Source organism: Geotrypetes seraphini, chromosome 16 (assembly GCF_902459505.1).
Source record: "Geotrypetes seraphini chromosome 16, aGeoSer1.1, whole genome shotgun sequence".
Taxonomy (NCBI): domain Eukaryota; kingdom Metazoa; phylum Chordata; class Amphibia; order Gymnophiona; family Dermophiidae; genus Geotrypetes; species Geotrypetes seraphini.
In genome coordinates, this window is record NC_047099.1 from 22,841,239 (window position 1) to 22,860,890 (window position 19,652).

A 19,652-nucleotide genomic window follows, 5' to 3' on the forward strand; every position below is an offset into this window, starting at 1 on the left:
CGCCCCTGGCTCTCACTGTGCACTATGCTCAAGCTGCCGCCACGGCTCCTCTCTCAAACTGCAGCAGGATCGAGAGAGGAGCTGCGGCGGGGCCTTGAGCATAAGCGCCATTGTTGTCCCCCTACCTAGCCACGAGGCTGCGGTGGCCTTCCTCACCCGGCTCTCATGGCTGGCGAACCCTAATGCTGACATTGAATCCAAGTAAACAACCGGGGCTGCCTAAAGAAACAAAGTTTCACGGTGCTTGGCCCGCCAAACAATTCCTGCCGTTGCCGAAATTTGCCCCACCGTTCCTTCCCTTCCTCCATCAGGTACAGGTCAGCTCCACCTATGTTAAAAAGAGCTGCTTTGAAATTGGAGCCCTGCCGCCACCGTAACACGTTCCCTCTGCCGCGGTCCTATATGTCAGAGAAGGGGCGGGACCAAGGCAGAGGGGAACGTGCTACGGCAGTGGCAGGCCTCCGATTTCGACACGGCTCCTTTTAACATTGGTGGAGCTGCACTGCACCTGATGGAGGGAAGGAAGGAAAGGTGGTTGTGCGCTGTTGAGCCCCTCTTTGCCCTCAGACCCTCTCCTAACTGCTCCCTCCTGTCTCAGACCACTGGGGGGAGGTGCCTGTCTTCAGCTGCAGGGATGGAGGGAGGGAAGAAGAAAGAAGGGGCCCTGGCAAGCCAGTTATCAAAAGCCAACCATAGCCTGGGACCCCTACATGGTATGAATAGACCAGACAACAAAAGGTAAGAAAAATAATTTTATTTTCTGTTTTGTGATTACAATATGTCAGATTTGAAATGTGTCTTGAGGGAGGCTGCCGCCGCGGCTTTGGACAGAGGGGTACCATTTTCGTGGGAGCCAGCCTTCGGAGAGGCTTGGGACGCGGGGACAGATGCGGGAGGGGCTGCCGCTGCGAAGGGCTTTGGTGGGGGAGCCAGCCAGACCGCGAGTGTGGGGACATTGTAAGCGCGGATTGGTCAAGGAGCCGCCGCTGCCGAGGCTTTGAAATTACTCTCCCACCGTCACTCCCTCCCGCCCCGGCTCTGCCTCTGCCCCTGCCCAGGTTCAAAAGTAGGAGAGGCGGTCATCTAGCACCCGTTAATCTAACGGGCTTAAACACTAGTATAACAATATTAGATTTACCCCTACCTGGGGAAAATGTGGGTTTAAGTTGGGCCTGATATCCAGCCCAAAGCTTGTAAACCGCTCACAGTCAAGAGCTGAAATAACCCTGGCTATTCAGCACCAGGGCTTGTCTCGCTTCTGGCACTGAATATCTAGGTATCTGCAGTCACCAGGAATCTAACTGGGCACCAGTTGTTATTCAAACCAATAGCCAGTTAACTCGGGGGATAAAATAACTACCACTCCTTCCCGATTCCAACCCCTTCCCTTTTTTCCCCCCCGTTTTATTGAGAAATAAAGCATTTAAAAACATCTATTCCAACCCCTTCCCAATGCTTTTGTTTATGGTTGTAACTGCCATTCTGTGCAGGCTAGTGTACCCCCCCCAACCATGGGTCTGGAGCGTAACAGGGCGGGCCTGGGGGGTGGGCGGGTGTAGGGGGTCCAGATTTTACTAAAGTCATCTAGGTAACCCCATCATGCTTCTGTTTAGGATTGCAACTGACAATCCCTGCAGGTTCCCCCCTCCCATATCACCATTTTCCCCTCTATCACCTTCAACGAGAGAGCATTGCATATGTCTACAACTCTTCCTGTAAACTAGTTTGCTGATGTTACCCTTTAGTCTTCAGCACCGTCTCCTACCACTGCTCTTTGTACATTTGCAGAAGCATTACCATTCTTTTGTGAAAGCCTCTGGCTAGCACTGGACTAACAAAGATAGCACTTTACTCTGTGTCTATCAATCACTACAGATGACCAAACCTTTAAGGATATTGGTCTGTGGAATCCCAATAAGTCCACATCCCATTCCAAGCTTAGGCAAGGACATCCCTAACCTGAGCCTACTCATTGCATAGTTTGCCCACATTATCTGCATCTTCAAGCATGTCTTGTATTGGATTGATTAGGTCTACAGCTCTTTTATGAAATTCAGCTCCGTTGCCATTAGGGCCTGGGTGATTTGACCCGTTTTAATGATCCTTGACATTTTACAAATTCTTTTTGACTTAGGGGTTGGTTAAGGATTTGTAGCTTGCTCTTATGTGAGAGGAGTCCTGGATTCAGAAAAATAAATTCCTCCTGGATCTTTTTTTCTCTACCGCTAGGGCTTTGTGCAAATAAATTCTTATCATACGTAATTCTGCCATTTCTTTTGATCTAGTGCAGTATATCGCAAACGGTGTGCCTTCTGAGATTTCAGGTGTGCCACGAGACGCTGGGGAGGAGGAGAGGTGCCAGCTGAGTGCCTACAGGACGTGCATCTCATGGTTCAGCCATCAGCGCGCAAGACAAATGCAGGTATACAAACGCACGCGGTCAGATGCGCGCTGGACTTTATAGCGCAAGACAATAGCTCTCAATTGTCTTGCGCTGAGTTGGCTTCGCGCAACTGTCCGGGCGCTTTTGTCTTGCGCGCATTTGACGTGCCACCGCCTCTCACAGCGAGAGGCACATCCTGTAGGCCCTCAGCCGGCGTTAGTGCCTCTACTTCTCTCTGCGTGTCTCCCCTGCTGACAGCCCCCCCCCCACTGGTGGCTCAGGGCCCGTCTGGAAGGCCCTTGCAGATGTCCACGTGATGACATCTGCACACTCCCAGATGCCTCAAGCCGTGGCCACTATGTTTAGCGTGTCGTGGCTCAACACAGTTTGTGAGACCCTGATCCAGAGCTTACTCCTCCTGGATTGATTTTATGTTTCGACTGCAGGGGGGTTCTCATCCCAGTCTTCAGGCCACACCCAGCCAATCAGGTTTTCAGGATTCCCACAATGAACATGCTTGAGAAAGATTTGCAAAGAATGAACGTAATGCATGCATAATTAATCTGAATTAATAATCCTGAAACCTGACTGGCTGCTGTGTATCATAGGCCTATTGTGAGCCTAGTGTTATCCTATCCCGTCATTTATTTGTTATAGAGCAGGGGTAGGGAACTCCGGTCCTCGAGAGCCATATGCCAGTCGGGTTTTCAGGATTTCCCCAATGAATATGCATTGAAAGCAGCGCATGCAAATAGATCTCATGCATATTCATTGGGGAAATCCTGAAAACCCGACTGGAATACGGCTCTCGCGGACCGGAGTTTCCTACCCCTGTTATAGAGAAAAATAAAAGGGGCCCTGTTATTTTGAAACACAGGATGTATCAGTTTTGACTTGGGTTAACACTGCTCGTCACTAGGCCTCTACCCTTGAGGACAGCCCTTCTCAACCCAGCCCTTGAGGCACACCTTGTCCGCATCAGGTTTTCAGAATATCCCGGGGTAGGCAATTCCGGTCCTCGAGAGCCGGAGCCAGGTCAAGTTTTCAGGATATCCCCAATCAATATGCACGAGATCGATTTGCATCTCAAGGAGGCGGTGCGTGCAGATCCATCTCGTACATATTCATGGAGGAGATCCTGAACCTGACCTGGCTCTGGCTCTCGAGGACCGGAATTGCCTACCCCTGGGATATCCAGTGAATATGTACGAGATAGATTTACATACCAAAGAGGTGTGCATGTAAATCCCACTCATGCACATTCACTGTTGGGCTAAGGTGTGCTGCAAGGACTGGGATGAGAAGCACTGCTCTAGGAAGGCCCTGGCTGAAGGCCCATGTTCGATCCTAGTGTTTCTCAACTCGGTCCTGGAGTAGTCAGGTTTTCAGGATTTCCAAAATTAAGTATGCATGAAAGAAATTTGCATATAATTGAGGTAGTGTATGCAAATCAAGTTTATGCATATTCGTTGTGGATATCCTGAAAACCTGACTGGCAAAGGGGGTATTCCAGGACCAAGTTGAGAAACACTGTTCTATCCTGTCTCTTTTTCCAGTCTGCACTCGTCTGGGCCCAGTATCAACACCTTAAGCTCCTTGCACCCTATGATGTCATGCATTCGAGTCTCTCTGACTGTCTCAAAGATCTTCTGAATCACTGGAAGCAGCTGAGGAAATCCTCCAGCCGTGGCCAGATCACGATTATAGCTCCACTGCAGCGAGTCCATGCGGTGGAAGTGCTTGGGTCTCCCCCCTGAAGCCAAGTAGCGCCGATACTCTGCCTTCACTTCGGCCTCCATTTGTGTAGTTGGCGGCAGCGGACAGGAGCCTGCCAAGACAGCCAGAGTGAAGCGCACCTGCCGGTCAAAGAACGGAAAAGGTAAAATGAGCTTACAGAGGCCAATGAAGAAAAGAGTAGGGAACCGGGCATGGACAAGATGTTTGTAGAGGGGGTACACAAGGTCCTTGTCTGCCTCCAGTCTGGCGTCATCACCCAAGAATGGGAAGCGGTAGTTGTAGCCTGTGCAGAAGATGAAAGCGTCAAGTCGATGCTTGGAGCCGTCTTCAAAGGTGACAGAATGACGGGAGAAGCGGCGCACAGCCGGCACCTGCAGCAAGTTCTCTGGCAGCCGGCAGCTCAGAGGCGTCTTTCCGTGGCTCAGGATCACCCTCTCGGCCACCGCCGACAGCTCCAGGGCAATGTCAATCCCAGAGGGGCCGGCGCCCAGCAGCGCCACTGTCTGTCCTGAGAAAGGCTCTGGGAAGCGATAAGTGTGGCTATGCAGGAGGCACCCTGAAACAAGGCAAGTAGAAGGGAATGAGGGAGGGGAGAAAAAAAAGAGGAACAAAGGTAAGGGAAAGAGAAGGGCCCATAATAGCACAGAGAAGTGAATGAGGTGAGTCGATGGGAGACAGGAAAAGATAAGGGCGAGAGAGAAGAAAGCACGAAAAAGGGAAGAAAGCAGAAGGAAGGATAGATGGCAGAGCAGGCATCCTTGGTGTTGATTAATGCAGGAAGTGTTTTAAAGCAAAAAAGTGAGGTGGCAAAAAAACCAAGGCAAATGAATTAATTTTCATAAGAGCAGCAGACAGGGGAGGGAGTAAAACATCGCTCTCACCTTCAAACTCCTCCATGCCCGGGATGGAAGGGATGTAGGGGTCGGAGTAATGTCTGTAATGGGAAGGAGAGGAGAGGATGGGTAAATGCTTCCCAGGGGAGGAGAACGGAGACCCCGCAAAGGTCATGCAGACACCAGACACGGACTTAATTCCCTCCCCCCTACCTCGAAATCCAGGAGAACCCTTTTACCGTACAAACAGCAGAAATCGGAGCAAGATGCATACTGGTGTGGGTTACATAGAGGACAGAAACATTATTCATGGGTTAATAATAATAATAACAACAGTTTATATACCGCAGGACCGTGAAGTTCTATGCGGTTTACAATGCTTAGAAATGTTACAGATTGAGTGAATAAACAGAGTTACAGATTGAATGAACAAACAAAGTACAGATTTAGCGACAGGTGATTCTTGCGCTCGGTTGTTAAGGACTAAGATTGAATGGGTTAAGATGCTTCTCTGACTATGCTTGGAGTACAGCGTTCAGAAAGGATTTCCACGTCCTGGAATTCTGCAGAGAAAATGACAACCACTGAGCGTGGTGCCGCGCGTCTGGAGGGCATCTGCCCATGCACGGATGCCCTCCAGATGTGGCCCCGAAGAGATGAGGTTTGTGTGGAGCCGGGGAGGCAGAATGAGGCGGGGCTGTGGGCGGGGCCACACAGCCTCTTTTTTTTTTTTTTTTGGTTAGGGAAAAAAAAAAAAAAAATCTGATACCCTGGGAATAGTATCCAAGCTATTAAAAATAAAGAGCAAGAGAGAGATTTAAATACCTCTATGGCATAAATGTACAGGAATTAGGCCTCTAAACTAAAGAAGACTCTGGATTGAGGAGGTGTACAAGGAAGGTGAAAGGGGGCAGATTCGGGAATAACTTCTTCACAGAAACAGTGGTGAATACGTGGCACGGCCTCCTGATGGAGGTGACGGAGACAAAGACTGCGCATCTGAATTCGAGAAAGCTTGGGACAAGTACAGAGGATTTTTAGGGGAGAGGAAGGGATAGTAGAGATTAGTTTCAGGCTTATTTCAAATTTGGTAGACCGCCTTATCAAAATTCAAAGCGGTTTTACATAATACAGTGGTGCCTCGCACAGCGAACGCCTCGCACAGCGAACGCTGCGCACAACGAACTTTATGTCTTGATTCGTACAACGGACTTCGTTTCACACAACGAAGTCCGGGGTTCCTGCGGGGTTGGATCGCAGCGGGGTTGGTCGAGCCGCGAGGGTAGTCTCCTTCTCCTTACCTGCCCTGTCGCAGCACACAGCCGAACGGAAATCTTCCCGATGTCAGCGCTGACGTCGGAGGGAGGGCTTAAGCAAAGCCCTCCCTTCCTCCGACGTCAGCGCTGACATCAGGAAGACTTCCGGTCGGCTGTGTGCGGCTGCGGCAGGGCAGGTAGGAAGAAGGCAATGGCGAACGAAAGAGGGGGGAGGGGGCGGTCCGCCCCGAAGAATGTGCACAGCTGGTCAGGTCCCCCGATCGACCGACAACAGGCCCGGCCGACAAACCTCCCTGCCCTGTAGCCGCGAATCTAAATTACCTCTTACAGCAGCTTCAATAATCCAGCTGCTGTAAGAAGGTAATTTAGATTCGCGGCTACAGGACAGGGAGATTTGTCCGACCGGGCCTGTTCTGTTGTCGGTCGGGTGCAAAAGCGCCACAAAGGTGGAGGCAGGGAGGGAGGAAAGGTGGAGTGGAGAAGAAAAGACGCTTAAGGGGGGAGAAGGCCGCTGAAAGCACATGTTGGAGCAGGGGATGAGAGGGAGGGAGAGAAGGGGAAATATTGGACAAGGGCAGAAGGGATGCTAAATCATAGGGTGACAGGCAGAGAGAACAACAGGAAAAAGAGTGGAAGCAATCTTGAACCCTGAGGGTGAGGGCAGAGAGAGGTGGTGAGATGATTGATCATGGGGAGAGGGACAAAAGGGAATAGAGATGGGATAGGAAGATAGTGGAAGTAAAAGGACAGGGAGATGTATGTTTTTAGATGTATCTAAATAAAAATAATAACAAAAAATTTATCTTTTTTATGTCATCTTAGCATATTTTATGCTGCAGAACGAATTATTTTTTTTTACATGTATTCCTATGGGAAAACGCGTTTCACATAACGAACGTTTCACATAACAAACTTGCTCCTGGAACCAATTAAGTTCGTTGTGTGAGGCACCACTGTATATAAAAACAGGGTATAAGAAAAACAAATGGCGAAACGATGCTTCAAACGATCAGATACACTGGCAAATATTGACTTACCGATACAGGATGGAAATGGGCAGAAATACAATTTATATAAAAAGAAAGAGAGGGGAAGAGGGGAAAAAAAACCCCAAAAGGAAGGGGAACAAAACATAAATAGTCCAGAATAACATAAAATAAGTTAAAGTGATTAAAACAGATTTCCATTGCCGTCCTTAGAAGGACTATTATACGTCATGTGCGTCCTTAAAAAGAAAAGCCTTCAAGTTACTTTTAAATTTGTCAAGGGATGTAATTTCTCTTATATAATTTGGTGCTGAATTCCCGATGGTAGGGGACGTAACAGAAAAGATGCTAGTGTCAATGTATCTCAAAGAAGGGATGGAGAGCAGGTTTTGATTAGATGAACGCAATGTTCGATGGGGGGGTATGGGGGATTAATAGCCTGTTAATCAAATCAGGTTGGCCGGAAGTTTTGGTCTTGTAAGTCAGCAACATTATTTTATAGGTAATTCGATGATCTATAGCAGTGGTTCCCAAACCTGTCCTGGGGGACCCCCCAGCCAGTCAGGTTTTCAAGATATCCCTAATGAATATGCATGAGAGAGATTTGCATATGATGGAAGTGACAGGTATGTAAATCTCTCTAATGCTTATTCATTAGGGATATCTTGAAAACCTGACTGGCTGGGGGTCCCCAGGACAGGTTTGGGAACCACTGATCTATAGGAAGCCAGTGAGCTTTGATCAAAAGAGGTGTAACATGATTGTATTTACGTGCTTTTGAAATCATTTTTACGGCGGTGTTTTGAATGATTTGAAGACGTTTTATTTCTTTCTTAGTGACTCCTTTGTCTAGTGAATTGCTATCAACCAAGCATGAAATGACGAGCGAAGGAATAAGGAGATCTGATCATTCAGAGACGGTAGAAGCATTTCTTAACTACTGAGCTTACACATCTCCCTCGTTATTCGAGGGGGATAGGGGCAGAGCCGGACCTCGAATAGGGAAATACGGCGAATATCCGGCTCTGACCCACCCCCGCCTCCCTCCTGCCTTCCCCCAGCATCCCGGCCTTACCTGGTGGTCTAGCGGGCTTTCGGGGCAGGAGCGATCTTCCTACGCTCCTGCCCCGTGCAGATCGCCAATAGAAAATGGCTGCCATGAGTTCCCGGAGTCTCTCGAGACTACAGCGGGAGCTCACGGCAGCCATTTCCTATTGGCAATCTACACGGGTCAGGAGCATAGGAAGATCGCTCCTGCCCCGAAAGCCCACTAGACCACCAGGTAAGGCCAGGATGCTGGGGGGGAAGGCAAAAATATGGGGGGGAGGTTTTTTTCCCCCACCCCCCAAAAAATCACGATTATGTGAAATCACGAGTGCGGAAACCGCGAATGGGGAGGGGGAAGTGTATTTGCTCATGAAAAGAGAGTTGTTGTGTGGCTGGGCAGACGGGCTTCGTCTTTAGCTGTCCTCATTTTCGATGTTTCTATGCATCACTCTCTACCTCTTTGCCCCATCCCTCACACAATCACATCCATTTACAGGTCTGTTCCCATACTGACACCATAAGTCTTGAAAGAACCTCCTTAGGAATGTGCAGCCTGCAAGCCTGTTCATTTCTGAGGCAAATATAGGATCGAGCACGAGATATATCCTTTTTAATGACTGAATTCTGAATGAGTGTGAAGGGTCAGTAACCAGGGCTGAAAGCTAGAAGGCTATTGATACAGCTTAGAGAATGACACGGGGAAAAATTATGTCCCCGTCACTGCCCCGTCCCCGGACCACCATCCTCTTCACCACTCCGTCCCCGTCTCTGCCGTCCCCTTCACCGCCCCATCACCGTCCCCGCTCTCCCTTTCATCGCCCTGTCCCTGTCTTCAGCGTCTTCTCCTCTCCATCCCCCCACCCCCAGCACCCTTCACACGGTCCAGCAGCTCCCTCCCGCCGGCCAGTCGTGCATTTCTCTCCCTCCCTCCCTCTTAACTTCTCTTGTGGCGAAACTGGCAATTTGTATAAGGCTATGCGCTGTATTACAGCCGAAGCCTTGAAGTCGCGTCGGGTTGCCTGCTAGAAAAGTCTCCTCCGATGCAACCGGAAACAGGAAGTTGCGTCAGAGGAGATTTTTCCAGCAGGCAACACGACGCAACGTCAAGGCTCCGGCTGTAATACAGCTCATAGACTTATAGAAATTGCCAGTTTCAACAAGAAAAGGTAAGGGAAAAGGAGGGAGGGAGGGAGATGCATGGCCGGCGGGAGAGAGGGGGCTGCCGGATCGAACGCTCATTCACCGCGCGTGCTAACCATTCACTGCTCCACGGGGCGGTGAATGGCCTTGTCCCCGATCTCGCGGTGACCTTTTTTTTTGGTCACCGTTTTGGCGGGTTACCCGCGGCTAGCCTCGGGTAACAACCACTGTGTCATTCTCTAATACAGCTCACACGTGCTAATTTTTTTTTTTTTTTTGAATTATAACATACTAGCTGATGGCCCGGCGTTGCACGGGTATTTAATTATAGCAATAACACTGTAAATGGATTCAAATAAAGATACTTTATAGTGGTGAATGAAATTATTTTTTTACAGCTTAATAAAAAGTACAATATTCAAATTATAATGTGAAATATTTGACAAAATGAATACAATACAACTAACGCAAAACGTGATTATAAACAACATTTTTAGTTTCACCTCCAGGAGCAAGAACATATAAATTGTTGGGTGAACCCACCCTTGAGCAAGCAACATAGAGTTGTGGGCCGAGAGACCCCCAGAACATATCAGCCCAGGTAGTGAGGGAACTGCATACAAAGTTTCATTCAAATCGGTCAAACCGTTTTTGAATTACTGTGAGAATGGCAGCTTTTTACATTTTTTCCATTGACATGAATGGGTGAAATGTGATTTTCTGTTTGTAGCTCCACCCACGTGTGCAGGTGGGCCGCGAGACCCCCCAGAACATATCACCCCAGGTAGTGAGGGATCTGCATACCAAGTTTCGTTCAAATCGGTTAAGCCGTTTTTGCGTGATCGCGGCACATACACACATACATACACACATACCTCCGATTTTATATATATAGATTGCATGCCTCAGGAAACAGAAAATAGCTAAGACAAGCAAAATATATTGCAAACATAAAATCATGGAAATCACGCATCGTGAAAAGTCATATGGCTAAATCCCCTATAAGTCCACAAATAAGAAGGGAGAAAATTATTAAGAAATAATACTCACAAATTTATGACATCTCAGCTGGAATTAAATTAAAATTAAACATCCTTCCTCTTAACTAATCTCCAGTTTCTTCCCTTGGATCTCTAACCTGGACCTGTACCTTGCGCTTAAGTTCAAGAAAAGCCTTTAATTGTTTGAGATCAAAGAAAAGATACCTATTTGATTCATACAAAATTAAACATTTACAGGGAAAACGTATCTCTGCTAATTCTTTGCATATCTATTCCCTCGTGCCCAACACACGCACATGTATTTCACTCAAATTTTTTTTTTTTTTTTTTTTTTTGCAACTGCAGTTGTCACAGCTACAGCATTAAATTTATTCAAAAGTAAATTGGATAAGAAATAATGTGGTTAGCTCTCATGCACTAATTAGAATTTCAGCAGTACTATGAGATGTACACAGCACTGTACAAAGCTAGTTCCTGTTTCACCATCTTGATATTTAGCCAAGACACACAGAGAGACAACTCGCAGGATTCAAGAGGTGGTTTATTAAAAAGTAAACAAGATTAAATTTAAAAAGAGCCAGGGTTTAAGAAAGAAAAACAACCTTAAAAGAAAGGCCAGAAAAGGGATTTCAAGATGGCCGGAGAAGGGGCCAGACACACTCTGCTGAAGCAGTGATTTGGAGCCAAATGCCACATAAGGGACCGGGAAGGAATCTTTTTACTATGCTTCAGACCTGGCTAGGGATATATGGAAAATGCAGATACATAGTCTGGAATGAGAGGGATCCTGAAATCACTTACCCAGAGCACACCATGACAGCGTGGAACCTCTCAGTCACCCTCTCTGGTGAGTTCTTAATGTGACGCACCGTGACATCCCATGAGACCCTTTCATGTTCAGTGGTAATCAGCACAGGTTTCACACTTTCCACCAGAGAATGAAGCTAGTACATAGGAAGAAGAAGCCATTAGTCAAAATCAACTTTTCCCCCTCCAACTTGTTACTGCCTAGGGCTATCTCTGTGGGACTGAAATATGTTGGGAAGGCAACCAAGGCACTCATAACAGTATCTCCTCTTTTCTTCCCATCTTGCCACAAGGTGTGCAGCATCTCTGCTTTTCTCCCCACCCCCCCACACACACACCAAGGAGTCCAGCATCTCCTTTTTTACTCTTCCCCCAACACCAAGGAATCCAGCATCTCCTTTTTTTCTCTCCCCCCCACACCAAGGAGTCCAGCATCTCCTTTTTTCTCCCCTCCACACCAAGGAGTCCAGCATCTCCTTTTTTCTCCCCCTACACCAAGGAGTCCATCATCTCCTTTTTTCTCCCTCCCATACCAAGGAGTCCAGCATCTCCTTTTTTCTTTCCCCCCCCTCACTAAGGAGTCCAGCATCTCCTTTTTTCTCTCCCCCCCCCCACCAAGGAGTCCAGCATCTCATTTTTTCTCTCCCCCCCACATCAAGGAGTCCAGCAGCTCCCTTTTCTTCCCCTCCCCCCCCCCAAAAAAAAAAAGGAGTTAGCACCTAATCTGCCTAGAGAAAGGGCCAGCTCTGGATGCGATGTTTTCTCACCTTCACATACTCTAGAATCCCAAAGCGCTCTGCGTAGCTCTGCAGGTATCTCAGAACATCCTGATGAGGGATGAAGGATGGCAGAGATGAAGCAAAGGGATGGTCAGGGAAGGCCATTATCTCCTTGGGAAGGTTTGTCCTGAGAGAGACAGAGGAGGAGGGAAAACCCAGCCACAGAATGAAACTACCCTGTTAGTTACCAAAACTAGAAGTAACAATGCCAGTAACATTTTCAATGTTTTCATTGTTCTTCTAAGCTTCTCTCTACCTCTTTGCCCCAACCCTTACACAATCACATCCCTTTACAGGTCTACTGACACCATAAGTCCTGAAAGAAAGCTGTACCACTGGTTATCAGTACTAGTTAGAGTTAATTACCCTACTAGCTCCAGGATTAGCTAAAGCTGTGGTACTGGTTAAGCCTATTAGTGAAAGTGGTAATTAAAGTGGTAATTAAAGTGCTAATTAAAATGTGACTCGGTATGGGGAGGTTAGGTCAGTAACTCTAATTACCAGTACTAGTTACAATGAAACCATGTTACTTTCAGTTACTGGTTTACTCAGATAGATTAGTTTTAATCAATGAAACCAGCTACCACTTACTAGTTAAGGCAGCAATACTACTATGAAGCTTAAAGCTCTAGTCATCCCTAGGGTGACTGCAGCGCATTATATGATAAGAGCAGACTCTTTATGGAATTGTTTGAACTATGTATAGGGTAGGATTAATGCACCGACAATCCAGGCATGTGCCTAGGGCTAGGAGGGACCTTCTCAATGGCCACCAAGGCAGATTTTTGTACAATACAAAGAAAACATTTAACCGCTCTCCCTGTGTTTTGAAGTTTGCGGACAGAGATCCAAGGAGTTCTATTGTTCCATAGGGACTAATATTCGATTGATTTGCTTATACGTTTTGGGCGAGAAAGGCAGTAGCGGCACGCACAATATATCATCGATTTGTGAGTAAGAACCATTTTAATTGTGTCAAGCTAACTCCCCCATGATAGATGGATCAGGGACCACAACGATGGTAAAGTTTAAACTATGCAGAGAATTCTCTCTCTGTTTTGTTGAATGGCGTCCTTGACAGTGGGCCAAACTGGATCCTAGTTGCGATAATTAAGCACCCAGAGATGCTCCAATGCTCAGATTCCTCACCTCCAGTCCTGTTTTTTACTTTTACCTGAGGTCCCGGTACATGCTGGAGGAAACAGGACACTCGTCATCGGTCATGCTAGGCACTTCCTGGTACACCCAGGTACCACCGATCTGCTCAGCCGACTCAAACACTGCTGGCGGGGCAAACAAGTCCTGTCTGGCTAGGATGTGGCGAGCGGCACAAAGCCCAGCCGCACCAGCACCAATTACGGCCACCCGCAGTCTCTCATCAGCCATAGTTCACACACAGGCAGCCCTGAGAAGGGAAAAAAGACATCTGAGGTCAGCATCAGCTGGAAATTACTACACCAATTTCAAGAAATTTCCATTATATGTGACCGTCTCTGGGAAAAGGTGACAAAGGTAACGGATCCAGCTAAGGCTGCCAACTGGATCCAGATTTGTAGGACAGGGTTGATTCGGTTCTGGTTTTACCTCAGTGCATGCTGGGATTTGTAGTCTTGCTTTTCTTAGGGCATCCAATGGGAAAATCAAAATTGTATGGTAAACCCAGGCCTGGATCAACCCTGTCCTGCAAATCTGGCTGATTTTTCATGTCATGGGTCCAAAAACAGTCTGCAAAAGTTCCATGTTTGAACTTCTATAACATTTTAAATTTTTCCACATAAAAAGGATGGTGTTTGGTATTACAAATTGCTCTAACAGAATTAATTTATAACTTCATTTTTTTTTGTTTCCAGAGACATTAGTCACCTTTCCCCGTAGATGGTTACAGAGAGAAAATCCATTCCCCCTTCTCAGCTGAAGAAGAAAGAAGAGAAAGTTAAAACCAGAAACAAGATAACAAGCACAGCTCTCTCCTCTGTTTTAAGGGATCTGACCCCCACTAGTTCTTGAAAGCAACCGTCCCAGGGCAAAAACGAAACACAAACAAGTACAGAAATGTGCAGGAAAAAAAAGACAGACATGCAGGAAAGGTAGAAATGCCTTAATTCTGGAAGATTGAGACCCGAGTGCTCCCTGGTGTGATGTGGGTCTTTTTGTCCGTGATATGAGGGAATACATTGGAGAGGGAGCCCAAAATGGCCTCGACGACGACAGAAGCACAGCACAACAGAGAAGACGTGAGGATAACTGCCCCGACATTGTGGAACTCCATTCCACAACCACTTCGTGACGAACAAAACCTTGACAAATTTAAGAAAAATTTAAAAACTTTTTAATTTCGAGATGCATTCTCTTCCACTTAATTTCTATTCTCTTAAATTCTTTTTCTATTTTATTTTGCTCTTTTATAAACATTCAATATATCTTATCCCCATCCAACATGTTTTTTTCCCCAACCCCTCTTTCTCCTTTTCCTACTTATAATGTAACTTTACCCATCCATTCCCTCTCTCCTCACTGTCAAGTTTGTCTTGTTATTGTTTTTAATGTTCACTATACATTATTTAAATTATTTAATACTTTTTGTTTTTTTTCAATTGTTTCTACTCTTATCTGTCAATTTTTTAAATCTAATGTAAACCGTCCAGATATTTGCTTGATGGTCGGTATATTAAAATCTAATAAATTTGAAACTTGAAACTTGATAAGATGTCACTAATTCAGCCAAAATACGCTTCATTGGCAGTAGCACTGCGAAGACCCAACACTGACAGTGTTTTTGTCAAGAGTCTCGAAGGATGATTTCTCTATCGCATGAATTAGTGCATTTGAACTTTAAGAAATTAAACATGAAGCTGTAAGAAACGTCTCTCTTTATACTTGGATCTATCTTTTATTTTAGTCCCATATTTCTGGTTCCAACCAATACCCTTCCCAACTTGTTTTTTCGTTACACGTTCTTCTGTACTATATTATATTGTAGCTCCTGACCCCTCTATCCCAATGGTGAAGTAAGTATAACGTACGTCTGATTGCATTTGTCTATGATTGTTAACCCTTTCAGGACCAAGGGACATATTTGTCCCATAACTTTAAAATCCTATACATTTTGATTGGGATAGTCTACAGTTCTAAATTTGATATGTACGGATTCCATATGATACTGCCTTTATGTAAACAAACTGGTTCTGACATTCATTCATTAGCGTCGTTGCCAGATTGACGAGAAGATTCACTTGCCACACTGTCCATAAGCCAGAAGTTTGATTTTAAAAAAAAAAAATAATGATATTTCACAAAAAAAATCAATTTTTTGGCATCTGCAAGCCCTTTTTACCATAAAAATGTCGTCAAAACCACAAAAATTGGCCTACGATCCTTATGGTCCTGAAAGGGTTAATCCCCCATTTTTAAATGTATATCGCTTAGAAAACCGATAAGCGTTTATTTCAAATTTTAATAAAACTTAAACAAAAAACACAGACACAGAATATACTGTATTCAGTTATACCACAAGGAATTATGCACTGAAACCCTCCCCCCCAAACATTTTATTTTTCCCATAAAGCATTCAATAAGGATTATAATACAGTTAAAAATTCTGTCACCAGTGAGGGACCAATGAAGAGAGGCTCACGGAAGAGCCACACACCGACGACCGATTACGTGGCTTCTTCTGCGAGTGTAATGCTTTCTCAAGCAAAGAGCTGATGGCATTAGAATTTTATGCACAGATATCTTGCAGCTAACGGGGAGGGAGGGAGTGTGCCAGACACATGTGCACAAAGGCTTTGAAGTAGAGAATGACATCCCCGCGGGATCTATCTCTCTCCCCGTCCCATCCCTGCGAGTTCTGCACAAGCCTCGACTACTTAAAGTGTTTGAGGCTTGTGCAGATTGAAGGGACACGTCTTGTAGTTTTCCTTATGCTGTGTTTGAAGCTGTAAATCCAGACACTGTTTGCCTTCTCTTGCTGAAATACTGCAAGGCCATTTTATTTTTGAAGAAGATGTGTGTTCTTATCTTGTTGTGAAGTGAATTCAATTGTTTTTATGGTCGTATTTGCAAGAAGCTTTAGATGGGAGGGGGGGGGCTCTGCTGACCAAAACATCTTTGGACTTTGGCCTTTGGATAGTAAGATGTTTGTTATTTCTTTAAAGTTTCATGTGATCTGTGTCCATATATGGTTTGTATTTACGTCACACGCTGACGACATTGACTCATGTAAAATGATATAAAAGAGTTGTAAAGCTGACAATAAACTGGACATGTTTGGGAGATTTTTTCTTGTCTCTAAGATATTGTCCCCAGATGCATCTGTCTTGCAAATGACAGAGAGAGAGTGTGGGGCAGTAATTGGGACCTAATTCTTTTCACAGATGAGGACACAGCTTGCAGGGATGGAACAGGGATGAAGAGAAATCTGAGACAGGGGCAAATTTGTCCCCACGTCATTCTCTTCTTTGAAGTAAGTGTAGCATTTGTGCGCATGTCCAAACAAAAACTGAAAGTTTCATCTCAGATCGGCACCCGGTCTTCTCCACCTGTCCAAAACTGCTCACAAAAAATGGTTTCGGATGGCTCATATTTAGGCGCCAAACTGTGCTTTCACTTTCGGTTTTGTTCAGACCTGCCTATGGCCCTCGCAGGGGTTTCTTTCTGGTTGCAAAAGGAGACGAAACTGGTAGTTACGTCTCAAAAAAACTGGCATGAAATCCTCTCCTCTAACCCTTGTATGCTGCCCCGGGCCTTGCAAAAAAAATTGTCCCAGGGACTGCGCATCAAAAGCCTCCATCTACCTCTGTATTGCTGTGGAATACTCAATGGTTTCATTAGCATTCACTTTAATGCAACGTGCGGCTAGGCATTCTGCACAAATTAACACCCGCGCTCAGTCCCTCTGTGCGTTGTGCAGCGCGTAAACCATGTGGTTAGGCTCGCAGCGGCTTTCCGCACTGGCCTCTGACCATCCAGGCCTGCAGACAAGGAAAACCAGGGGGCTGCTGTACCTCCAGAACCTCAGGCTGCGGTTGCACAAATGCACTCCATGAATTACCTCCCCCCAAGGGCAGTGCAGGACAAACCATCCATGTCAATACCATCCACATCCACTCCGCTGTTTATGAGCTCACCTCTCCAGATTTCCAAATGCAAAGAGTAACGGACCGACTGCAATCACTCTAGCTACCTGCTCCAGCGGTGCCCGGAGTATATTTATTGTACAGTTTGTATACCACACTAACTTGCATTCTAGGCAGTGACCAATTACAACATTCACAATAAAATTACAGTAACAGCAGTGGCGTAGAGAGGGTGGGAGGCATCTGGGCGGAGGTGCCACCCCCCACGCTCACCCCCTTCTCTTCCCCTTACGTCTTTTACTGCCCCAGCGCAAGCAGCATCTCTAACTTGCTGCCCGCGCCCACCTCGGCTTTCCCTCTGACCTCACTTCCTGGTTGTAGGACCAGGAAGTGAGGTCAGAGGGAGAGCCGAGGCCGGCACGACCAGCAGGCTAGAGCTGCTGCTCATGTCAGCTAGACATACATGCGGCATTGGAGAAGAGTGGCCAGCGTTCTTACCGAGATGGCGCCTAGGGCGGTCCGCTCGTCCCTTACTATATGCCACTGAGTAACAGATACAAATCACAGCACAACTCATAACATCATCAGTACATCTCTGACTCCATACATCCTTACCCAGTATATGAATCCTTCATTAGTGACATTGCTATTATTTCTCCAAATAAAGGCTTCCTGATATAAAAAAAAAAAGCCTTTAAATGTTTTGATATTGGAGATCATTTTCACTGCATCTCAATTTTTCTGGTCTATTCCATAAAAGAGCTCCATCCACGTAAAACATCCTAGACCTGGTATCTCCTAATCGAATATGCTTAAAAGAGAGAACAAAAATTGTTCCCAAATCTTAAGAACTTTTAGATTTTCTACACAGTGCCTTGGAGAATGATACATGCCTAGGGTTACCATATGGCTTCAGAAAAAGGAGGACGGATCGATACATCCGGATTTTACTTCCAGTGCTGTCAGTAGAAGTAAAACCCTGATGTCTCAATCCATCCTCCTTTTTCTGGAGCCATATGGTAACCCTATGCATAACTAAATTATACATTCACATAATTCCCTCAGGGCAGGGGTGTCCAATGTTGGTCCTCGAGGGCCGCAGTCCAGTCGGATTTTCAGGATTTCCCCAATGAATATACATGAGGTCTATTTGCATGCACTGCTTTCATTGTATGCTAATAGATCTCATGCATATTCATTGGGGAAATCCTGAAAACCCGACTGGATTGCGGCCGTCGAGGACCGACATTGGACACCCCTGCCTCAGGGATATACACTGAACAGTCTGTGATACATACCAGGACCTCAGAACCTCTCTTGAATGTTCACCTAATGTGCCCTTTTGGACTTTGGCCATCACAAGTTAATCTATCAAGTCACACCAATGCTTAATCCAAACGCACATTATGTAGATGGACTTTTGTATTAGAAAATAAGAAAACAAGTCTGAAATACATATCCGTGTCTTTCTCTTTCCCATCCCTCCAGTTAAGGCACTGATCAACCCACACACAAATATACAAACATTATATACATACACACACACACACACAAACATTCTTTCTAGCATTGTATACACCAGGTCCTCCAGAGCCGTATTCCAGTCGGGTTTTCAGGATTTCCCCAATGACTATGCATTGAAAGCAGTGCATGCAAATAGATCTCATGCACATTCATTGGGGAAATCCTGAAAACCCAACTGGAATACGGCTCTCGAGGACCGGAGTGCCCTACCCCTGGTATACACACACAGCCATGCAAACAGGCAGATCATACACATGGACAAAGCTAACAAGTTACCCAGGTCCAGAAGGGAGATTTAAGATGGGTCCAGGATTTGCCACAACCCTTCCGGCGACCAGTGGGGGAGACTTCAAGGACTACAATTGCCACAGTGCTTTGGGTTGCAAGCTTACAAGACCTCCCTGAACTTGACAACTCTTGTACAGCGCAGCTGAACCTCCACACACGTGATCCGAAGGCATGAAATAGCTTCTGGCGAGGCAGCTTCACTCCAGTCTGGCTTGGAAATTGATTAGAAGCAGCTTACTCGCGGGGAACGATGTACAGTGATCCGGGCTGACTCCCAAAAGAATCTTGGGGGGCGGGGCTGATATCAGCCCCGCCCCCCCTTGATTCTCTTGGGAGTCAGCCCAGATCACCTCCTCTCTTCTGCCTGCTCCCAACTCAACTCCTCCCCTCCCAGTTCCCGCCCCCCTCTTGTGCTGGGCGAGCGCATGCGCAGTGGGGAGGGGGCCCCCGAGCACGTCGGGAGTTGTAGTTCGCGTAGAGGCCCCGCCATGTGGTCGCTCTAGTAGTGCAACTTCCTGAATCTCTGCGGCCCGAGGGGAATCGGTCCCGATTTGATTCCAGAAGCAGCAGTAGCTTCTTTGTTCTGAGGGATTGTAGAGGTTTCTTTCTGGTCGGGGGGAAGGGGTTGGGGGGTATCCTATCCCCACTCCCGTCCTCACCTCTGATCCAGATCTGGTTTTTTGTTTTTTTTACCTACTTAGGCGGTACAAAAAGCAGCACCTGCTTTAAAGTAATCAGAAAAGTTCTCTCCCCCCCCCCCCTATCTCTTTGG

At 46.4% G+C, this 19,652-nt stretch overlaps 1 protein-coding gene across 3 annotated transcripts in view; it reads right to left on the reverse strand.

Annotated features, from left to right (window-relative positions):
- The window catches only part of LOC117350638 (dimethylaniline monooxygenase [N-oxide-forming] 5-like), a 51,201-nt gene extending 32,040 nt beyond the window's left edge, over nt 1–19,161 (reverse strand). Inside the window, exons 1-7 of one of the 3 annotated variants that reach the window (XM_033925064.1) lie at nt 18,869–19,161; nt 17,684–17,740; nt 13,165–13,395; nt 11,979–12,117; nt 11,206–11,348; nt 5,002–5,054; nt 3,534–4,676 (exon numbers count right to left, since the gene is read on the reverse strand). In XM_033925064.1, the coding sequence (XP_033780955.1) occupies nt 3,919–4,676; nt 5,002–5,054; nt 11,206–11,348; nt 11,979–12,117; nt 13,165–13,376 (1,305 nt within the window). In that variant the 5' untranslated portion in view covers nt 13,377–13,395; nt 17,684–17,740; nt 18,869–19,161 and the 3' untranslated portion in view covers nt 3,534–3,918. Of the gene's footprint in view, nt 1–3,533; nt 4,677–5,001; nt 5,055–11,205; nt 11,349–11,978; nt 12,118–13,164; nt 13,396–17,683; nt 17,741–18,868 lie in introns of those variants that run through there. The other 2 variants (XM_033925065.1, XM_033925063.1) reach the window with 2 other exon arrangements.
- Nucleotides 19,162–19,652: the final 491 nt, after the last annotated feature.